Raw genomic sequence first — 15,654 nt, 5'->3', positions numbered from 1 at the left:
AATGTCCTATTTAAAAAAAATATAAAATATATAAAATTTCTAAATTATTCAAAATATAAAATAAATAAAAAATTTAAATTATTTAATGTCCTATTTAAATAAAAATATGAGGTAAATAAAATTTCTAAACTACTCAAATCATAAATAAACACAGATTAAAATTATTTAATTTCCTATTAAAAAAATAAAATTGTTAAATTATTCAATTTTTTCTGAAAAAAAAAACAAATAATCAATTTTCTAGCACCACAACATTGATTATGTGAGTGAAAAAAAATAGCATTAATTATGGACACCATGATATCGATGTTCACTGAAAAAATATGAATAATTGATTATCTACCTCTACAATTACATCGCACCATTGATTATGTGACTGGAAAAAAATCAACATCGATTATGGAGAACACAACATCGATGTTCACTACTTAAAAAAAAAAAGACATAGATAATAAAAAAATATGAATAATCAATGGTGTGAGTATTTAAAGGCAATGAAACATCAATTATGAATTGAAAATACAAGGATAATCGGTTATCATAGATAAGATAATCAGTTTTGTTTCATTCAAATGCTTATGTTCAAAAAAAATCTCAATGGATCTCAAAATCTCAATAAACCAGTGAGTGACTTTTCCATGCTTTCTCTTCACTTGAAAGAAGAATTAAAAAAAAACACTAATTCATCATAAATCAGTGACATTTAGTGAAAATAAACACAAAACTCAATCACCTTTTCCATTTGCATGAAGAACGGAATCCAAACAAAGAGGAAATCGAGATATGAAATACAAAGTATTTTGGGAAATTTCACAAATTGTACATGAAAGTGGAACAATATTTGAAAGAGTTGGATAAAAAAAAGTGAAGAAAAGAACTTATTAAGGAATAAACATATATTTTGGATATACACTTATTTTTATTGTAAATTGAAAACACTTTTAATATGTTTTAGTTTCAGTTTTTAAATAATTTATTTTAATAATAATAAATTGGGTTCAACATACATAATTATTTTAATTTTATATTTTTAATTAATATAGTCAAAATAGTAAACAAACATCATATTAATTGGGTTCAACATTAGGGTGAAAAAAACGATTGACTATCAGTTTAGGGATCTACAAGAAAAAAAATTAAGTTAGTAAATGAATTCTAGGTTTTATTTTTTCAAAGGCATCACAAAAATAAGAACCAATATCTAAAACTATTAGGATATCTTTTAGTATATATTTGAATGAAATTTTGTATAAATATTTTGAAAAAAAATAGAGATTAATTTTTTCATAAGTTAAAACTAGTTTATTGATAAATTAATTTATAAAAAAATATTTTATTTTTTTTAAAAAAATCACTTTTAATTTATACATAAGTTAATTTTTGTTTATAATTTTTTTGTTTTAAAAGTGCTTATGAAGAAGTTGATACAAACAAGTCTTAAATAGTTAACTTCTTCCAGTAGATATTTTTTTCATAAATAAATGTGAAAACTGAACCTCTAACCACATGTTTATGAACCATCATACTATGATGGTTAGCCCAATGTTTGGTTAACTGAATTTTTGTATGAAGCTATAATCCAATAAAATAACTAGTTGAAAATATATTATGATGATCATAAAATGTTTGATAATTTGTCTGACAGAGAACTGAGAGTAATTACATCTGCAGACGTCAATTGCAATCCTCTTCAAATGCAGTGTTTCCCTGGTTACGAGCATATTATATGTAATGAAGCAAATAATGCGATGCAATTGTTGCAACTAGTAAGAACTTAATCTACAAAACTCACACACACCATCAATTTAAAGATTGAAATGTTAAGCAGTGTAATTGGAGGTCGATATAATATACAACCATGATAGTACTCTGAGTAGTGCTAGGAAAGTTGAGTCAATGGAACACCATGGAGTCACAACAAAATCTTAGCCAACAAAAAACACAAAACAAAGCATAAAAGAAAGACTCTATGACTCAAGCTGAGCGTACCAGACGCCCTGGATCTTGACATCCTTTGGGGCCTTTGCTCCCAAATCAGTGTCAGATGGCTGAACACTCTCGAACACACCAATAACCTCACCAGTCTCAGGCTTGGTCTTGGTGACACTCAAGGTGATTTTCCCCGTGGATGATGAGGCACTTTTGTTGTTTTCCTTGGCAAGTTCCTCTTCATCTCCTCTTCCACCAGCAGGCAAAGCAACAGCATTGTCATAACCTGTGGAAGCACCCCTTCCCTTGGGGTCCAAGAAAGAGCTTCCACGGTATGATGGCACCAGAAATGGCCCTCCGAAGCTCTCTGGCTTCCCTGAGGCCACCAACTGCTTGATGGTGAAGAGGAATGGCACACGTTCGCCACCCGGTAGCTGAACCGTCACGGCTGCGTAGTCAATGCCATCTTTCTCCTCAAACTTGACTGTGCCATCAGAAGACACCTCAAAGGGTCCCTCAATCTCATCAAGAGTGTAGGTCAAACGTGTCATGAGCTTTGTGTTTTGGAACTCAAGTGGGGCGTTCTTGGCCACACCTTCAGCCTTCACTGTGAATGAAGTTGGCTCAAGGCATAACTTCTTGGCATTGTATTTGCCTGGCTTGAAGGCAAATGAGTCCACTCCACCATCAATGGTTGGACACTGGTTTGCTGTACCTGTCCCCTTCACTTCCAAGTAGGTCTTGCTCTGGATTTCGTCGAAGGTTAGCCGCTTTGGAACACCCTCAGCACTTGCCCCCTGAAGCTCTTTAGTCAGTAATGCACAATATTGCCAATATAAATGAATAGTTGAGTCAAGTTAGTTCTTTAAACATACAACGTCACTCATGTTGAGAACACCTTTTCTAAAATACCCATGACCAACATTAGCTCACTCTATTTTTGCTTAAAATCTGTCAGAACTCACAAGGCCATGTGTTAGACTCTAAACAACATGATTTGTTGAGTTCTAATAAACTTCATCCTATAATAAAAAGTGTGCTAAAATTAGTGTATTGAAAAGTATAACATTTATATGTGCATTTAATCAGTAAATTAATCCTGAATGAGTGTATAAGGACTGTGAAACTAGTCTTCATGACATGTTACACGAGAACTGACTTGACCAAAGATGAATATTCAAGGGCTTCAAGTGTTATATATTTCCATCATTGAGGGTCTAATATGACTAAGATTATATCATTGAAGGACAAATGTGACTATTTAGTTCATTAATAAACTGAGCATCATTGGTAAGCACGTCTTATCAATTCTAGCAAATCAATTAGTATTCTAATTTGATATTTACAAAGGTTAAGTCCTATGCTTGACACTGGCAGTGGCTTGGCTTCATAAATCAGTACATATGTTATGCTGAATATATATATCACAAGACAAAATTAAATTACTGCAGACGATTACTATCATTGATGATTTCTATGCAACATTTGTCAATCACCTCCTTAATTAGATGGACTGTTACTACTTCCAAGCCAGAGATGTTCATCTAATGGATCTTACAAAAACGTAAAGAAGAAAAGCAAAAAGAATTCATCATTTGATAAGAAAGATGAACATGGGTGCTCTTAGGCCTAACCTTGAACTTTACTATCAAACTATAGGTTACTACCATGTGGGACTTCCCAACAAGCAACACCAACCATCCTTATAGTACATAAGTTTTTTCCTATGCAAAAATAGAAAATTGTGGGAAGTTCATCTAACAGTTAATAATAGATTTATGTTATGAAATTGGTAGAAAAGAAGAGTACATACAGAGACAACGAGAGCAGAGGTGGCGAGGGCGAATCCTGCAATTTTGGTTGCATCAACACACTTTTGAGCAAAGTCCTTAAGATCAGCATGAAGGGAGCATGAGATCTTAGCTCCAGCAGGTTCCAAACCAAAAGCCTTTGAAATGGACTGAGGGGACTTTAGCTGCAAAGTGTTGGTTCTGCCCAACTTGGTTGGTTGCATGAAAGTAGCTGCTGCTTGTAGTGAGGCTGCCATTGCCACCAATGTAGTGTTCCCTCCTCACACTTTGTCTCTGTGAGGTCTTGAAACAAGCAGTTTGTAAGTGTTTTCAGATAGTGGAGAGAGTACAATTATTTGGTGGCTATGGTGTGAGTAGGATAACGGATAGGATAAGGTGATCTCTTATTGGATGGTTCATGCTAATGACAATGATGCTGTTGCTTGCCACATTGCAAGCTTCTCAATTCGGATCAAGATACTATCTGTCAGCATTTTGGTGACTAGGATCACATGCACCACAAACCAAGACGTTTAAAAATAAAAGAGGAATATGGATCCAAAACACAAACCACGAATTTTTGTTTGAGGAGCAACATGGTCCAAAAAATAGGATATTATAATGGTTTATGTAAGTCTTTAACCCAAGGAAAATGTTACTTGGAACACAAAATAATCTTTAGCCATGAAACATATTTGAGAAAGTAAAAATAATACAAATTTGAGTGAGTAATAAAATATATCTTTTATACCATCATTCTCCTCAATATTTTTCTAATCAAAACAATGCAACAATAATAAAAAATTCAAGATAACAAACTTCATTTAAACTCCACATTTTTTTTAAATAGTTGTAGACTCAACTTTTTTTTATGTAGAATAAATGTTCATCATAAATGTTTTTTCACAATAATTTTTTCTACTATATATAGTTTCTAATGCACGCATGTTGTCTCACTATCTAATTCTCACTATACTTCATCCAAGATAGATTTTAAATATGTCTTAAATTTAAAGGATATATTTTACTTTTTTACATTAAGGTCTTTTATAAAAGAATAGGCTTTATGGCAACATTTAGGAATCAACTCTTAATCATTTGTTTAAAAGATAAAATGATTTATAGTCCATAATATGGTGAAGAACATTGTATTACAATGCAAAATCCTTATATATTATCTAATTTTTTATTAAAAAAATATACTAGAGTTCAAAAAATAATGTTTTTGTTTAACATTTTTGTCACGTTTGAGTTTTTTTATCTAAGTTAAAAAAAACAAAATTTTCAACAATAAAAACAATAATCCCAACAATATTTTAATTTACAATAATATATTAAAACCACAAGTATAAATATATATTCTTGTAGATTATTTGAAGTAATTGGTTTTAATAAATATAGCAAATAGCTTAGTACTTGAACTTAACTCCATTAACATTATGAAATAATGTAAATATGTTTATTCAGCATTTAGTAATATAAACTTAATTAGTCATTGATTAGAAAATATGTTTTTAATTTTAATTAATATTTCAGCCAAAATGTATATTAAAAAGATTAAGAAATTTCTTAATTAAAATTAGAATGAAAGTAAATATTATAAATATAAATACTAAGTTATATAGACAATTAAGGAATCCCTTTCAATGTTAATTATAGAAAATATTTTAGTTCTTTATTTTAATTCCTTTCCCCTTCTGGAAGAATGTAATATGTTTATTATGCAGCTCCACCAAGCCTTATTGAATATAATCATTCCAATTCAGTTCCACCAAACCCTAAAACCTTATTGAATATGATTATTCCAATTCAGTTCCACCATCAAGAATGAGGGTTCAACTATATATCATAAACTATAACAATTTTTACCCAAGATAATGTTAACCTTAATTTTTACTTACATTCATGTATTTTGTCTAGTGTTAGGATGAGAAGTGACAATTTTTTTGAAAACTTACTATTGTTTCGGTATCATTAATTTAATTCATGTTTAATTAAAATCCCATTATTGTTTTAGACAAGAATATACTTCTAACATGTCGCATTTTTTCAACACTGGAGTGCACAATCATCAATCATCAACGATGAATTTATTTATAATTTAATTAGAAGTTAAAATAAAATGTAATTTTGTATTTTGGGTCTTGTAATCATTATATTTTTAAACTTATTTGTAACGTGCTTTGATATGTTTTTATTTTTCCTAAAGCTTGGTTATAATTTAAGGCTTTGTTTGGATTATAGGGTGTGGGCGAGTGGAAAATTGAGAGAGGGGAGGTGTAAAGAAAGTTGAGGTTATTTGGATTGAGGTATGTATTTGAGGAAAGTTTATTGAAATAGGTTGTAAGAATATTTTAAATTCTGTAAATTGTAAGATTACAAATTTACCTGTACGTATATTAATGAATTTAATTAATTTTAATATTATTTATGATTCTTTAAATTATATATATTTACAAATTTACTTTTATCTTTAAAATATTTAAAATAAAATATGAAATATTTTACAAAATTTAATTTAATTAAATTTTTATACTACTTTTATAAATATATATAGGCATTTTTATTTTATTAGAAATATATTTAATATTTTTATTATAAATGATTAATTTTTTTGGGTGTATACAGTATATTTGAAATAAAATTAAAATAACTGAAATTATTTTAATTAATATTTATTATCATTATTTTAAAATTTTATTTTTAATATTATTGTTATTTTAATATTTATATAATTAATATAGTTAATTTTTTTATTAATATATAAACTTTTTTACAATTTTCGTTATTTTTTTTATGATTTATTATATGTGCATGATATAGTTAAAAAAATGGATATGGGGGCACATACTTAGGTGGCTTTCTCACTTATTTATCTACATATGTGAGAACAAGCTGGATCTTCCTTTCCTCATGGTATAAGATCAGAAGAGTATCTACCTCTTCTACATTTTTCTTTTCCAGTTTTGGATGAATTCAGAATTAAAAGTTCCATAAACAAAGAAGTGTTTCCATAATAAGAGTTTCATAAACAAAAAGTGTTTGAATAAGAGTTTCATAAACAAAAAAGTGTTTGAATAAGAGTTTCATAAACAAAAAAGTGTTTGAATAAGAGTTTCATAAACAAAAAAAGTGTTTCCAGAAATGATAAAGCAGTCTTTTTCAAAAATGATGAAGCACAGCGAATACACAGCCTAAGATTAGTTTTTCAATTAACCTAAGGAGAGGTCCATGACCATTTGTACTCCCCGTCTAAGGATGACATTGTAACTTACCGAAATTCCCGGCGAAAATTTTGAAATGAGCAAAAACTACAAAAACCCTGAAAAATGTTTCTATTACTGAACTATGAGGTAAATTTAAACTACAAAAATGAGGAAGAAAGAAGGAAAAAAGGGACGCCAACTTTAACAGGAGTTCATCTAGAAACACTGCTGAACCAGAACAAAAAATTTATCAATATAATGAAATGGTTAATTGTGTAATGAGAAATCTTTGCTTTTATCTGTGCAACCAGTAATCACGATACCAAAACACCATTAACGCTAAAAATACTAGATTTCAAGACCCAATTAACCCATTATATTTAAGAGGGCGTAAGTAAACACAATCCCCTTTCAAAAGCTTCATTATTTGACATTAAAATTTGATATAATCACATAATCAAAACCACTCTCAAAATTACCCGCAGATTCTTTTTGACAAACAAGAAATAAGAATCAATGCAGGTGGAAATTTTCTACAAAAAGGTCCGAGGAAACTGATGAAAGAAGGGGGAAAAAGAGACTCAAAAGAGCTTGGAACAAAATCATGGAAAACACACAATCTACATACTGTCGTAACATCAGCAGTACACAGTTAATAACTAATTACTTAACCTGCATTCAGAATGCGTAGGAGGATTGTTTTCATCATATAAATAATCATATGAAAGTATTTAAAATTATCATCATCATGCCAATCAATCACCACGAAAATTTAAACAATAAATTCTTGCAAAATAAATTAAATAGCATAATGAATGGAAAGAGTGGAATCCTCTCAGACAAATGCCTCGTTTTGTCGTCAGAATTGTAAGAATGGATTCGATCGGACTCGTCATCATTATTTGATCATCACCGAGAAAACCACATCTTCTCAAAAGTTCAATAAAAAAAATTCAAAAACAAGTATCAACCAAATCAAATAAATCGAATACAAAACCTACGAAACACGAAATAGATTTAAGATAACAAAAAAGAATTAAAAAATTGAAGCTGTAGTTCTTGTTGTGCAAGTTGAATGGAAACGAGAGGTCACAACTTTATAGCCCTTTAGATCTGCGAAGGAAGACTTAGGGTTTGCGCAGCCATAAGGGTTTAATGGGTCCAGTTACTGGGCCACAAGCTTAATGGGCCTGATTGATCTTTTTAAGACTAATCCTAGACAAATTCTCCCATTTTAACATACACCCAATCTGCTATTGAAATGGCAAAAATATCCTAAAAATGACGAAAATAACCTCGGATAGTAAGAGGGGTGTGAATAAATTCCAAAACTCTTATTCGAGAAATATTCTGAATTTAAATTTTCAGAATATATTTTTGAATTACATAAATTATTTTTCATAATGTATTTTTTTAATTTTGAATTATATTTATTATTTTAGATTTTTAAAAATTCAAAATAAGAATAATTTTAGAAATTTCAAAAAATAATATGGTGTAGGTTAGAAGTGATATAGTGTAGGAAGAAATTGCCCTAATCCTATTGGGATATTTTTTGCACCATTGTTGAATTCCCAATGTCCTTCTGGTTTATGAAAAAAAAAATTCATAAAACTTTTTTTACTTTCAGAATTGTGAAAATCTAAAAAATGACTTTGTGTGTAATTTAAAACTTTTTTTTATCTTTAAATTGTGTAATTTATAAGTTTTTTTACTTTCAATCATGTAATCCGAAAGTTCGTTTGACGTTTGAGTTGCACAATTTAAAAATCACATAAGTCATTTTTAAATGGTGTAATACATAAGTCTCATCCATACTACATAATTAAAATAATTTTTTTATAAAAAAAAATTAAATTACACATAAAGTATCTTTTGAATTACATAATTCAAAATATTTTTTTCCTTTAATTCATCTATGAAACAATACATATACATAAACATAAAGAAGGATGGCAACCACAATAAGAGATAACAAAATATGAGTAATTTAAGTTTTTAACCACACTCATATGTGTACACATGGAAACTATGAGAGTGCAGAAAGAAATAACCCTTATTCTATTTACATCTTGATTTTTCTTTCCACAATCCACGTGTTTTTAATACTTTCAAAATAGTCTTATTTTTTCCCACCGTCATATTCTCACCTTTTTTTTTTTACATTTTACGTTATTTTAAATAATATAATTTTTTTATAAAATAGAAACTAAATTTTGTAAAATCATTTTACTTCAAACTTTTGTAATTTAAAAATATATGCAGAGGATTTAAAGAGCAAAATGGAGAGTATAAACGGTATGGGCCATTTTTTATTTAGAACTCGTTCGGCCTAACAAACTTGGATGTCTTAGGTAAGTTAATTTATGCACCACAAGATTTCTTGTTGCTTTGAAATATCTAAAATGCATGTTGGATTGTGGAGTTCATAAAAATGTTCCAAATTACATAATTTTTAATTTTATTTTAATTTTTTTATTGTGTAATCTATGTAATCCAAAATACATTTTCAGATTTGTAGATTATGTGATATGCATTTACACAATTCAAAATATATTTATAGATGACAATTTTTTTTTACCTCCATAGTTTCTTATGGCATCCACATATTTTTCAAAAATATCAAAATTGCCTATTTTGAATTTTAAAATTCAAAATACAAAAATTTCATTCGGAATTATAAAATTCAAAATACAAAAGTTTGAATTTTACAATATGGATTACAAAAATACAAATTTTAATTCCAAATTCTACAATTTGAAATATAATTTTTAGTATGTATTATGAATTTTACAATCCCTAATATTGTATTTCAAATTCTATGGGATATAAAATTTGTATTTCGAATTCTAGAATCTTGAATACACTAAATACATTAATTTGTATTTCAGATTGTATAATCTAAATACAATTTTTTTTCTAATTAGACGATAAAGTTGAGAGGTTGCTACGACGGTGTTGCTGAACGTGGAAGGTGTCACGACGGTGGCGCTAGAGGTGGGGGCTAGTGTGGCAGTGGCGCTGAGGTAGGGAGCTATTGCAACAGTGAATTTTTGAAGTGGGGAGTTACTGCGACGGTAGAAATTGGAGTGGAGGTTGCTGCGACCAAAAAGGAGAAGAGGGGTATTCAATGGAGAAGATGAAGAAGAGGATAAAATTGTCATTTTGCTTATTGTATGAAAGTGCTATAAGAAAGCATGAAGGTCATTGTATAATTTAAAATACATTATGAATTGTGTAATCTAAACTATATTTTTAATTTGGAATACATTTTGGAGTTCTAAATTGGGAAAGTATATACAAAATAGATTTGATTACCTTATTCGTCCTTACATTTGGGGTCAATATTCAATTTAGTACCGTGGTTTTTAAAAAAATCAATTTGGTCCCTATGTTTTTAAAAACGTATCTAAATTAGTCATTTCCGTGAAGTCCTTCATAACAAGGTCAGATGTTGCTGTTTACGTGGGCAGAAAAAGAATGTCTATGTGACAGAGAGAGTGATTATGTGGAAGAGAGTGTGGAGAATTATTATTATTATTATTTTCTCAGTCATGAAAAATAATTTTTTGTTTTCTTTTTCTTTTCTTCCACCCATTTTACAAGGCAAAACTATAATAATGTTTTTTTAAAATCTCCCCCCTCAGTCTTTCAAACAAACAGTTGTTGTAGATTTCAAAGATTAAACTAAAAATTAAATGAAGACGAAATTTCTTGATTTTGGACAGCGATGAAGAATGCTGTTTTTGGTTCCCTTCCCCATGCTAATATGTAGCCGTTTTTCCAGGCACCCCACAGCCAAACTTAGAATTGAAGATAGAAGTTTGTCAAAGAGAACAAAATCAACTTTAGTAGAGTCCTAAAGTTGAAAATACAAACAAAAAAAGACAAGGCAAACAAAGAGATTTTTCAGCTACACTTTAGGAAAGCAAAACAGTCAAAATACACCGCAAAGTTACACCCCTCCCTCCCTACACATTCCCTACTATTAAAGCAAATGCTTGTTGTTCCTTCTCGTTTCAACTGCCTCAAAACTTACACAAACAGATTTCAAATATTTCTTCCAAAGTAAGTTTTTAAGAATTACCAAGTTTATGGAAATTCATTAAATCTATAATCTTAACAAGTTTAAGCCGATAATGTGATACTATTATTTTCCCTTCTTCCAACAAGAAAGGACAACCGTTAGATAAGAAATTGGTGTCTTCCGTTTATCTGGTATTTACAATAAATCAATGACGGTATAATGCGTTCCTTATAAAACATCCATGTAGCATTGGCTGCTTTAATTTCGCTGGAAAACCAATTCAATTTCAGACATGTTTAAAAAACACAGAGAGTAAAAAACACTAATGAAGTCAGCCACTAATTGAATCACACAGCTTAGCCAAAATTAACAGTAAGCCAGTAAACATACACAGTACTGGACCATTTAAAGGAATAAAAGTAAGAAAAATAAAATAAAATAGTAAAGAAAGTCATAGTTGTAGTTCAAATTTCACAGATGATTATACCCATGAAAAAGTAACCGTAAACTCGAACCATAAACACACCCACCATTGCACCCAAGCCAGAAAAAAAATTAATTATCTTTTTTTTTATTAGCAATAATTTAATTATCTTCATCTACTACCAATTGATTATTTTATAATATAAGTATTCGACACAAACAACTTGTTTGAAGTCTCATATCTACAATTTCAGATGTAAAAAATTGAATACTCAAAATAATTTCAGATCACAAATTCAAGTTTAACTTAATTCAAAGTCAGATTAAACATGCACTTTATATATATAAATGCACAAATAGGTAGACTATGAGGAGAAGGATTGTAAGGATATTTGATACTCCATGTTTCCTTGTGAAAAAATGTCTGAATCCTTCATAAGTCCTGATATTCTATTGTAGTAGGTAAGAATCAATGAAAAGATCAATGGCTAATTCAACCCAATTATTCCTTAATTTCTGAATAAATACTTCGGAGCCAATGCAAAAATAACAATTATTGAGCCAGGTACGTCCAGCCAATCTACACGTAATTTACAAGTACATATAACTTTCTAACTATGCAAAAATGATCATGAATGTATTATAAGTAAATTGACCTATTAGAAAAATATAAAAGCTAAATTTGACTTAGTTTTTTTATAATTTGATTTTTGAGTTTATTAAATATATTCTTGGAGTATCTTTGAAGTGTTTTTTAGTTTGTACTTAATAAACAGTTTGACATTAAAAGTTAGAGCATAAAAGAAATAGACTCAACTGGGATTTATGTAATCATATTTTAGCCAAGAAAATGTGGAGAAATATATTTTCCGGTTGAAAATGAAGTGTTGTTAGGGTTACAAACAGTTAAGCATACCAGTTAAATGTCCGGGGAAGAAAAGCCTTAGCATAACTACAACGAATCCAATCAATTTTCGAACTTCAGCTCTGGAGGATTACATTCAATCAATATATAATTAAAACGTGTATTTTGTAAATCGACAAATAGCAAAGAAAGAAAGAGAAACTACAAATGTGATCGTTACCTTAAAAAGTATAACAACGAATCAGGAAAGCTGAATAATATGTAAGGCACTAACACCGCTGTGAGTATATTCGTCCTCCAGTTTGTGCTATCCAGTTTCAGTAAATAACTGAAACAAATAACTAATATTTGTAAATGGATTTGGATTAGCAAATTATGACATATGATAATAGATGCATGAACCTTTTGGTGGCAAGAAATTTGAACTTACATGGCAGCAAATGATGTAATGAATAAAAGTGGGTGATATGCAGGAGGGAAAGAACGAAAACGGGAGATGATGTAAGTGTTATGCGCTTGAATTAGAAGCTTAGTCGAAAGGCTATTTTTCTCCAAATGTTCTTCCTGAATCAATAGAAGAACTTCCAGATCTTCAACTCTGCATGAGTTTAATCTTGAAGTAATGGAAATGATGATGGACTCATAGTCATCCGACAAGCCATTTAAAATTGCTTCACGGTGTTCTTCAGAAGATATAGGACAATCAAGAGCATCCACAGCTTCTTTAAGATCAAGAAGATAGGCAGCAACCGTTCGTTGAAGCGTCGATGGCTAAATCGTTTGATTTCTCTTGTATCAATTGAACATTTAATTTAATTTTTATTTATGATTTTATTGCTTTGCAAATGCAAATTCTTAAATTTAATTATCTTCATCTACTACCAATTGATTATTTTATAATATAAGTATTCGACACAAACAACTTGTTTGAATTAGTATTTGAAGTCTCATATCTACAATTTCAGATGTAAAAAATTGAATACTCAAAATAATTTTAGATCACAAATTCAAGTTTAACTTAATTCAAAGTCAGAATATATATATATATATATATATATATATATATATATATATATATATATAAAAGACTTCCATCCATAAAAATTTAAGGAATTAATCGAATTGATTATTAGCTTTTTTTTCTGAATATTGTAAAATAGTGATCAGACTAGCATGAGGATTTACAATGTTTAGGACAACTAAGTAAAATTATGTTCAACAATTTATTTTTTAGAATAGCTAACTATAAATTTTACATTTTTTTCTATCAACAATGAATAAATTAAATAAAAGAGGATACTGAGGATACTTTAGAATAGACTATGAGCATTACAAGAAAATCATGAAAAAAAATCAATTTTTAGATACTAAAATAATTAGTTGTAAGAGTAATTAAATTATAGACTATTTTAGAAACTATAAAACAAATTGGTTTCTAAATTAGTTTCTATTATTGTTAAATAGTTTTTAAATTGGTATCTAATTAGCAACGGTAGCAAAAACTTTGGTGACTAATTAGATACCAATTTAAAATTATCATGTAAGTGGGTCAAAATTGAATGTTTGAAGTGTTTTTTTAGTTTGGTACTTAATAAACAGTTTTTCATTATAAATGAGATAAAAGTCATAGAAAAAAAAAAAAAACCTCAATCAATACATGTAACTAAAACTTGTATTTTGTAATTCAATAAATAGCAGAAGAAAGAAAGGGAAACTTCAAATGTGAAAGGTTATTTTAAAAAGTTGAACACACCGAGTCACAAAGCTGAAGAATATGTAAGGACTAACAACGTATATTTGTATTTGGAAAATTTACTATTGTTTCGGTATCATTAATTTAATTCATGTTTAATCAGAATTCCATTATTGTTTTTATTATTATTTTAGACAAGAATATACTTCTAAAATGTCGAATTTCTTCAACATTCTATTGGAGTGCACAATCATCCATCATTAACTACAAAGTTATTTATAATTTAATTAGGAGTTAGAATAAAAAGTAATTTTGTATTTTTTTTATTTTGGGCCTTGTAATCATTATTTTTTAAACTTTTTAGTAATGGCCTTATATGTTTCTATTTTTCTTAAAGTTGGTTCTAATCTAAGTTCTCAAATGCTGGATCTTCCTTTCCTCACGGTATAAGATCAGGGGAGTTTCTTCCTCACCCCTACATTATTCTTTTTCAGTTTTGGATGTTTTTAGAATTAAAAGTTCCATAAACAAAAAGTATTTCCAGAATAAGAGTTTCATAAACAAAAATTGTTTTCAGAATAGAAAATTCAAAAGACAAAACTATTACAAAATATCCTTTCAAAAAATGTCTTCTGAAAAAATCACTAAAAAAGCAACAAAAGACAATTTTAAAAGAATAAAACAGTCTTTTTCAAAATATGAAGTGGGTGCAGGAAGAAACAGCCTAATACTATTTTTTCAATTGGCCTAAGGAGAGGTCCATGACCATAGGGTACTCCTCATCTCAGTATGACATTGTAACTGACCTATATTCCGGCGAAATTTTTTGAACATGAGCAAAAACTACCAAAATCCCTGGAAATGGTTTCTATTACTCGACTTTATAAGGTAAATTTAAACTACAAAAAGAGGAAGAAAGAAGGAAAAAAGGGACGCCAACTTTAACACGAGTTCATCAGACACTGCTGAACCAGAACAAAAAACTTATCAATATAATGAAATGGTTGATTGTGTAATGAAATCTTCGCTTTTATCTGTGCAACCAGTAATCACCACAGCAAAACACCATTAACGCTACTAAACATACTAGTTTTCAAGACCCAACCAACCCATTATCTTTAAAAGGGCGTAAGTAAACACAATTCCCTTTCAAAAGCTTCATTATTTGACATTAAAATTTGATACAATCACATAAACAAAACCACTCTCAAAATTACCCGCAGATTCTTTATGACATACAAGAAATAAGAATCAATGCAGGTGGAAATTTTCTACTAAAAGTCTGAGGAAACGGATGAAAGAAGGGGGAAAAAGAGACTCAAAATAGCTTCGGACAAAATCATGGAAACACAATCTAAATACCTTCGTAACATCAGCAGTGCACATTAATAACTAATTACTTAACCGGCATTCAGAATGAGTAGGAGGATTGCTTTCATCATATAAATAATCGTATGAAAGTATTTAAAATTATCATCATCATGCCAATTAATCACCACGAAAATTTAAACAATAAATTCTTGAAAAATAAATTAAATAGCATAATGAATGGAAAGAGTGGAATCCTCTCAGACAAATGCCTCGTTTTGTCGTCAGAATTGTAAGAATGGATTTATCGGACTCGTCATCGTTGTTTGATCATCACCGAGAAAACCACATCTTCTCAGAAGTTTAATAAAAAAAGGATTCAAAAACCAATATCAACCAAATCAAATAAATCG

At 29.3% G+C, this 15,654-nt stretch overlaps 1 protein-coding gene and 4 non-coding genes across 5 annotated transcripts; all 5 read right to left on the bottom strand.

Annotated features, from left to right (window-relative positions):
• Positions 1–1,774: 1,774 nt before the first annotated feature.
• LOC137808358 (oxygen-evolving enhancer protein 1, chloroplastic) lies at positions 1,775–4,305 on the bottom strand. The gene is made up of 2 exons (XM_068609427.1): positions 3,743–4,305; positions 1,775–2,726 (listed from the first exon to the last, which is right to left on the bottom strand). The coding sequence occupies exons 1-2, from the start codon at positions 3,974–3,976 to the stop codon at positions 1,968–1,970; spliced, it is 993 nt and encodes a 330-aa protein (XP_068465528.1). The 5' UTR covers positions 3,977–4,305; the 3' UTR covers positions 1,775–1,967.
• A 3,298-nt stretch (positions 4,306–7,603) lies between these two features.
• LOC137808892 (small nucleolar RNA Z105) lies at positions 7,604–7,680 on the bottom strand. The gene has a single exon (XR_011080765.1). It is a non-coding gene; the product is annotated as a small nucleolar RNA Z105 (small nucleolar RNA).
• Positions 7,681–7,755: 75 nt separating this feature from the next.
• LOC137808849 (small nucleolar RNA SNOR75) lies at positions 7,756–7,843 on the bottom strand. The gene has a single exon (XR_011080748.1). It is a non-coding gene; the product is annotated as a small nucleolar RNA SNOR75 (small nucleolar RNA).
• Positions 7,844–15,344: 7,501 nt separating this feature from the next.
• LOC137808891 (small nucleolar RNA Z105) lies at positions 15,345–15,421 on the bottom strand. Its single transcript, XR_011080764.1, has one exon. It is a non-coding gene; the product is annotated as a small nucleolar RNA Z105 (small nucleolar RNA).
• Positions 15,422–15,496: 75 nt separating this feature from the next.
• LOC137808851 (small nucleolar RNA SNOR75) lies at positions 15,497–15,583 on the bottom strand. The gene has a single exon (XR_011080750.1). It is a non-coding gene; the product is annotated as a small nucleolar RNA SNOR75 (small nucleolar RNA).
• Between the last annotated feature and the right edge of the window lie 71 nt (positions 15,584–15,654).

Source organism: Phaseolus vulgaris, chromosome 3 (assembly GCF_051622355.1).
Source record: "Phaseolus vulgaris cultivar YP4 chromosome 3, ASM5162235v1, whole genome shotgun sequence".
Lineage (NCBI taxonomy): Eukaryota > Viridiplantae > Streptophyta > Magnoliopsida > Fabales > Fabaceae > Phaseolus > Phaseolus vulgaris.
The sequence above is the reverse complement of the archived record's forward strand: the minus strand, read 5'-3'. Positions and strand labels throughout refer to the sequence as shown.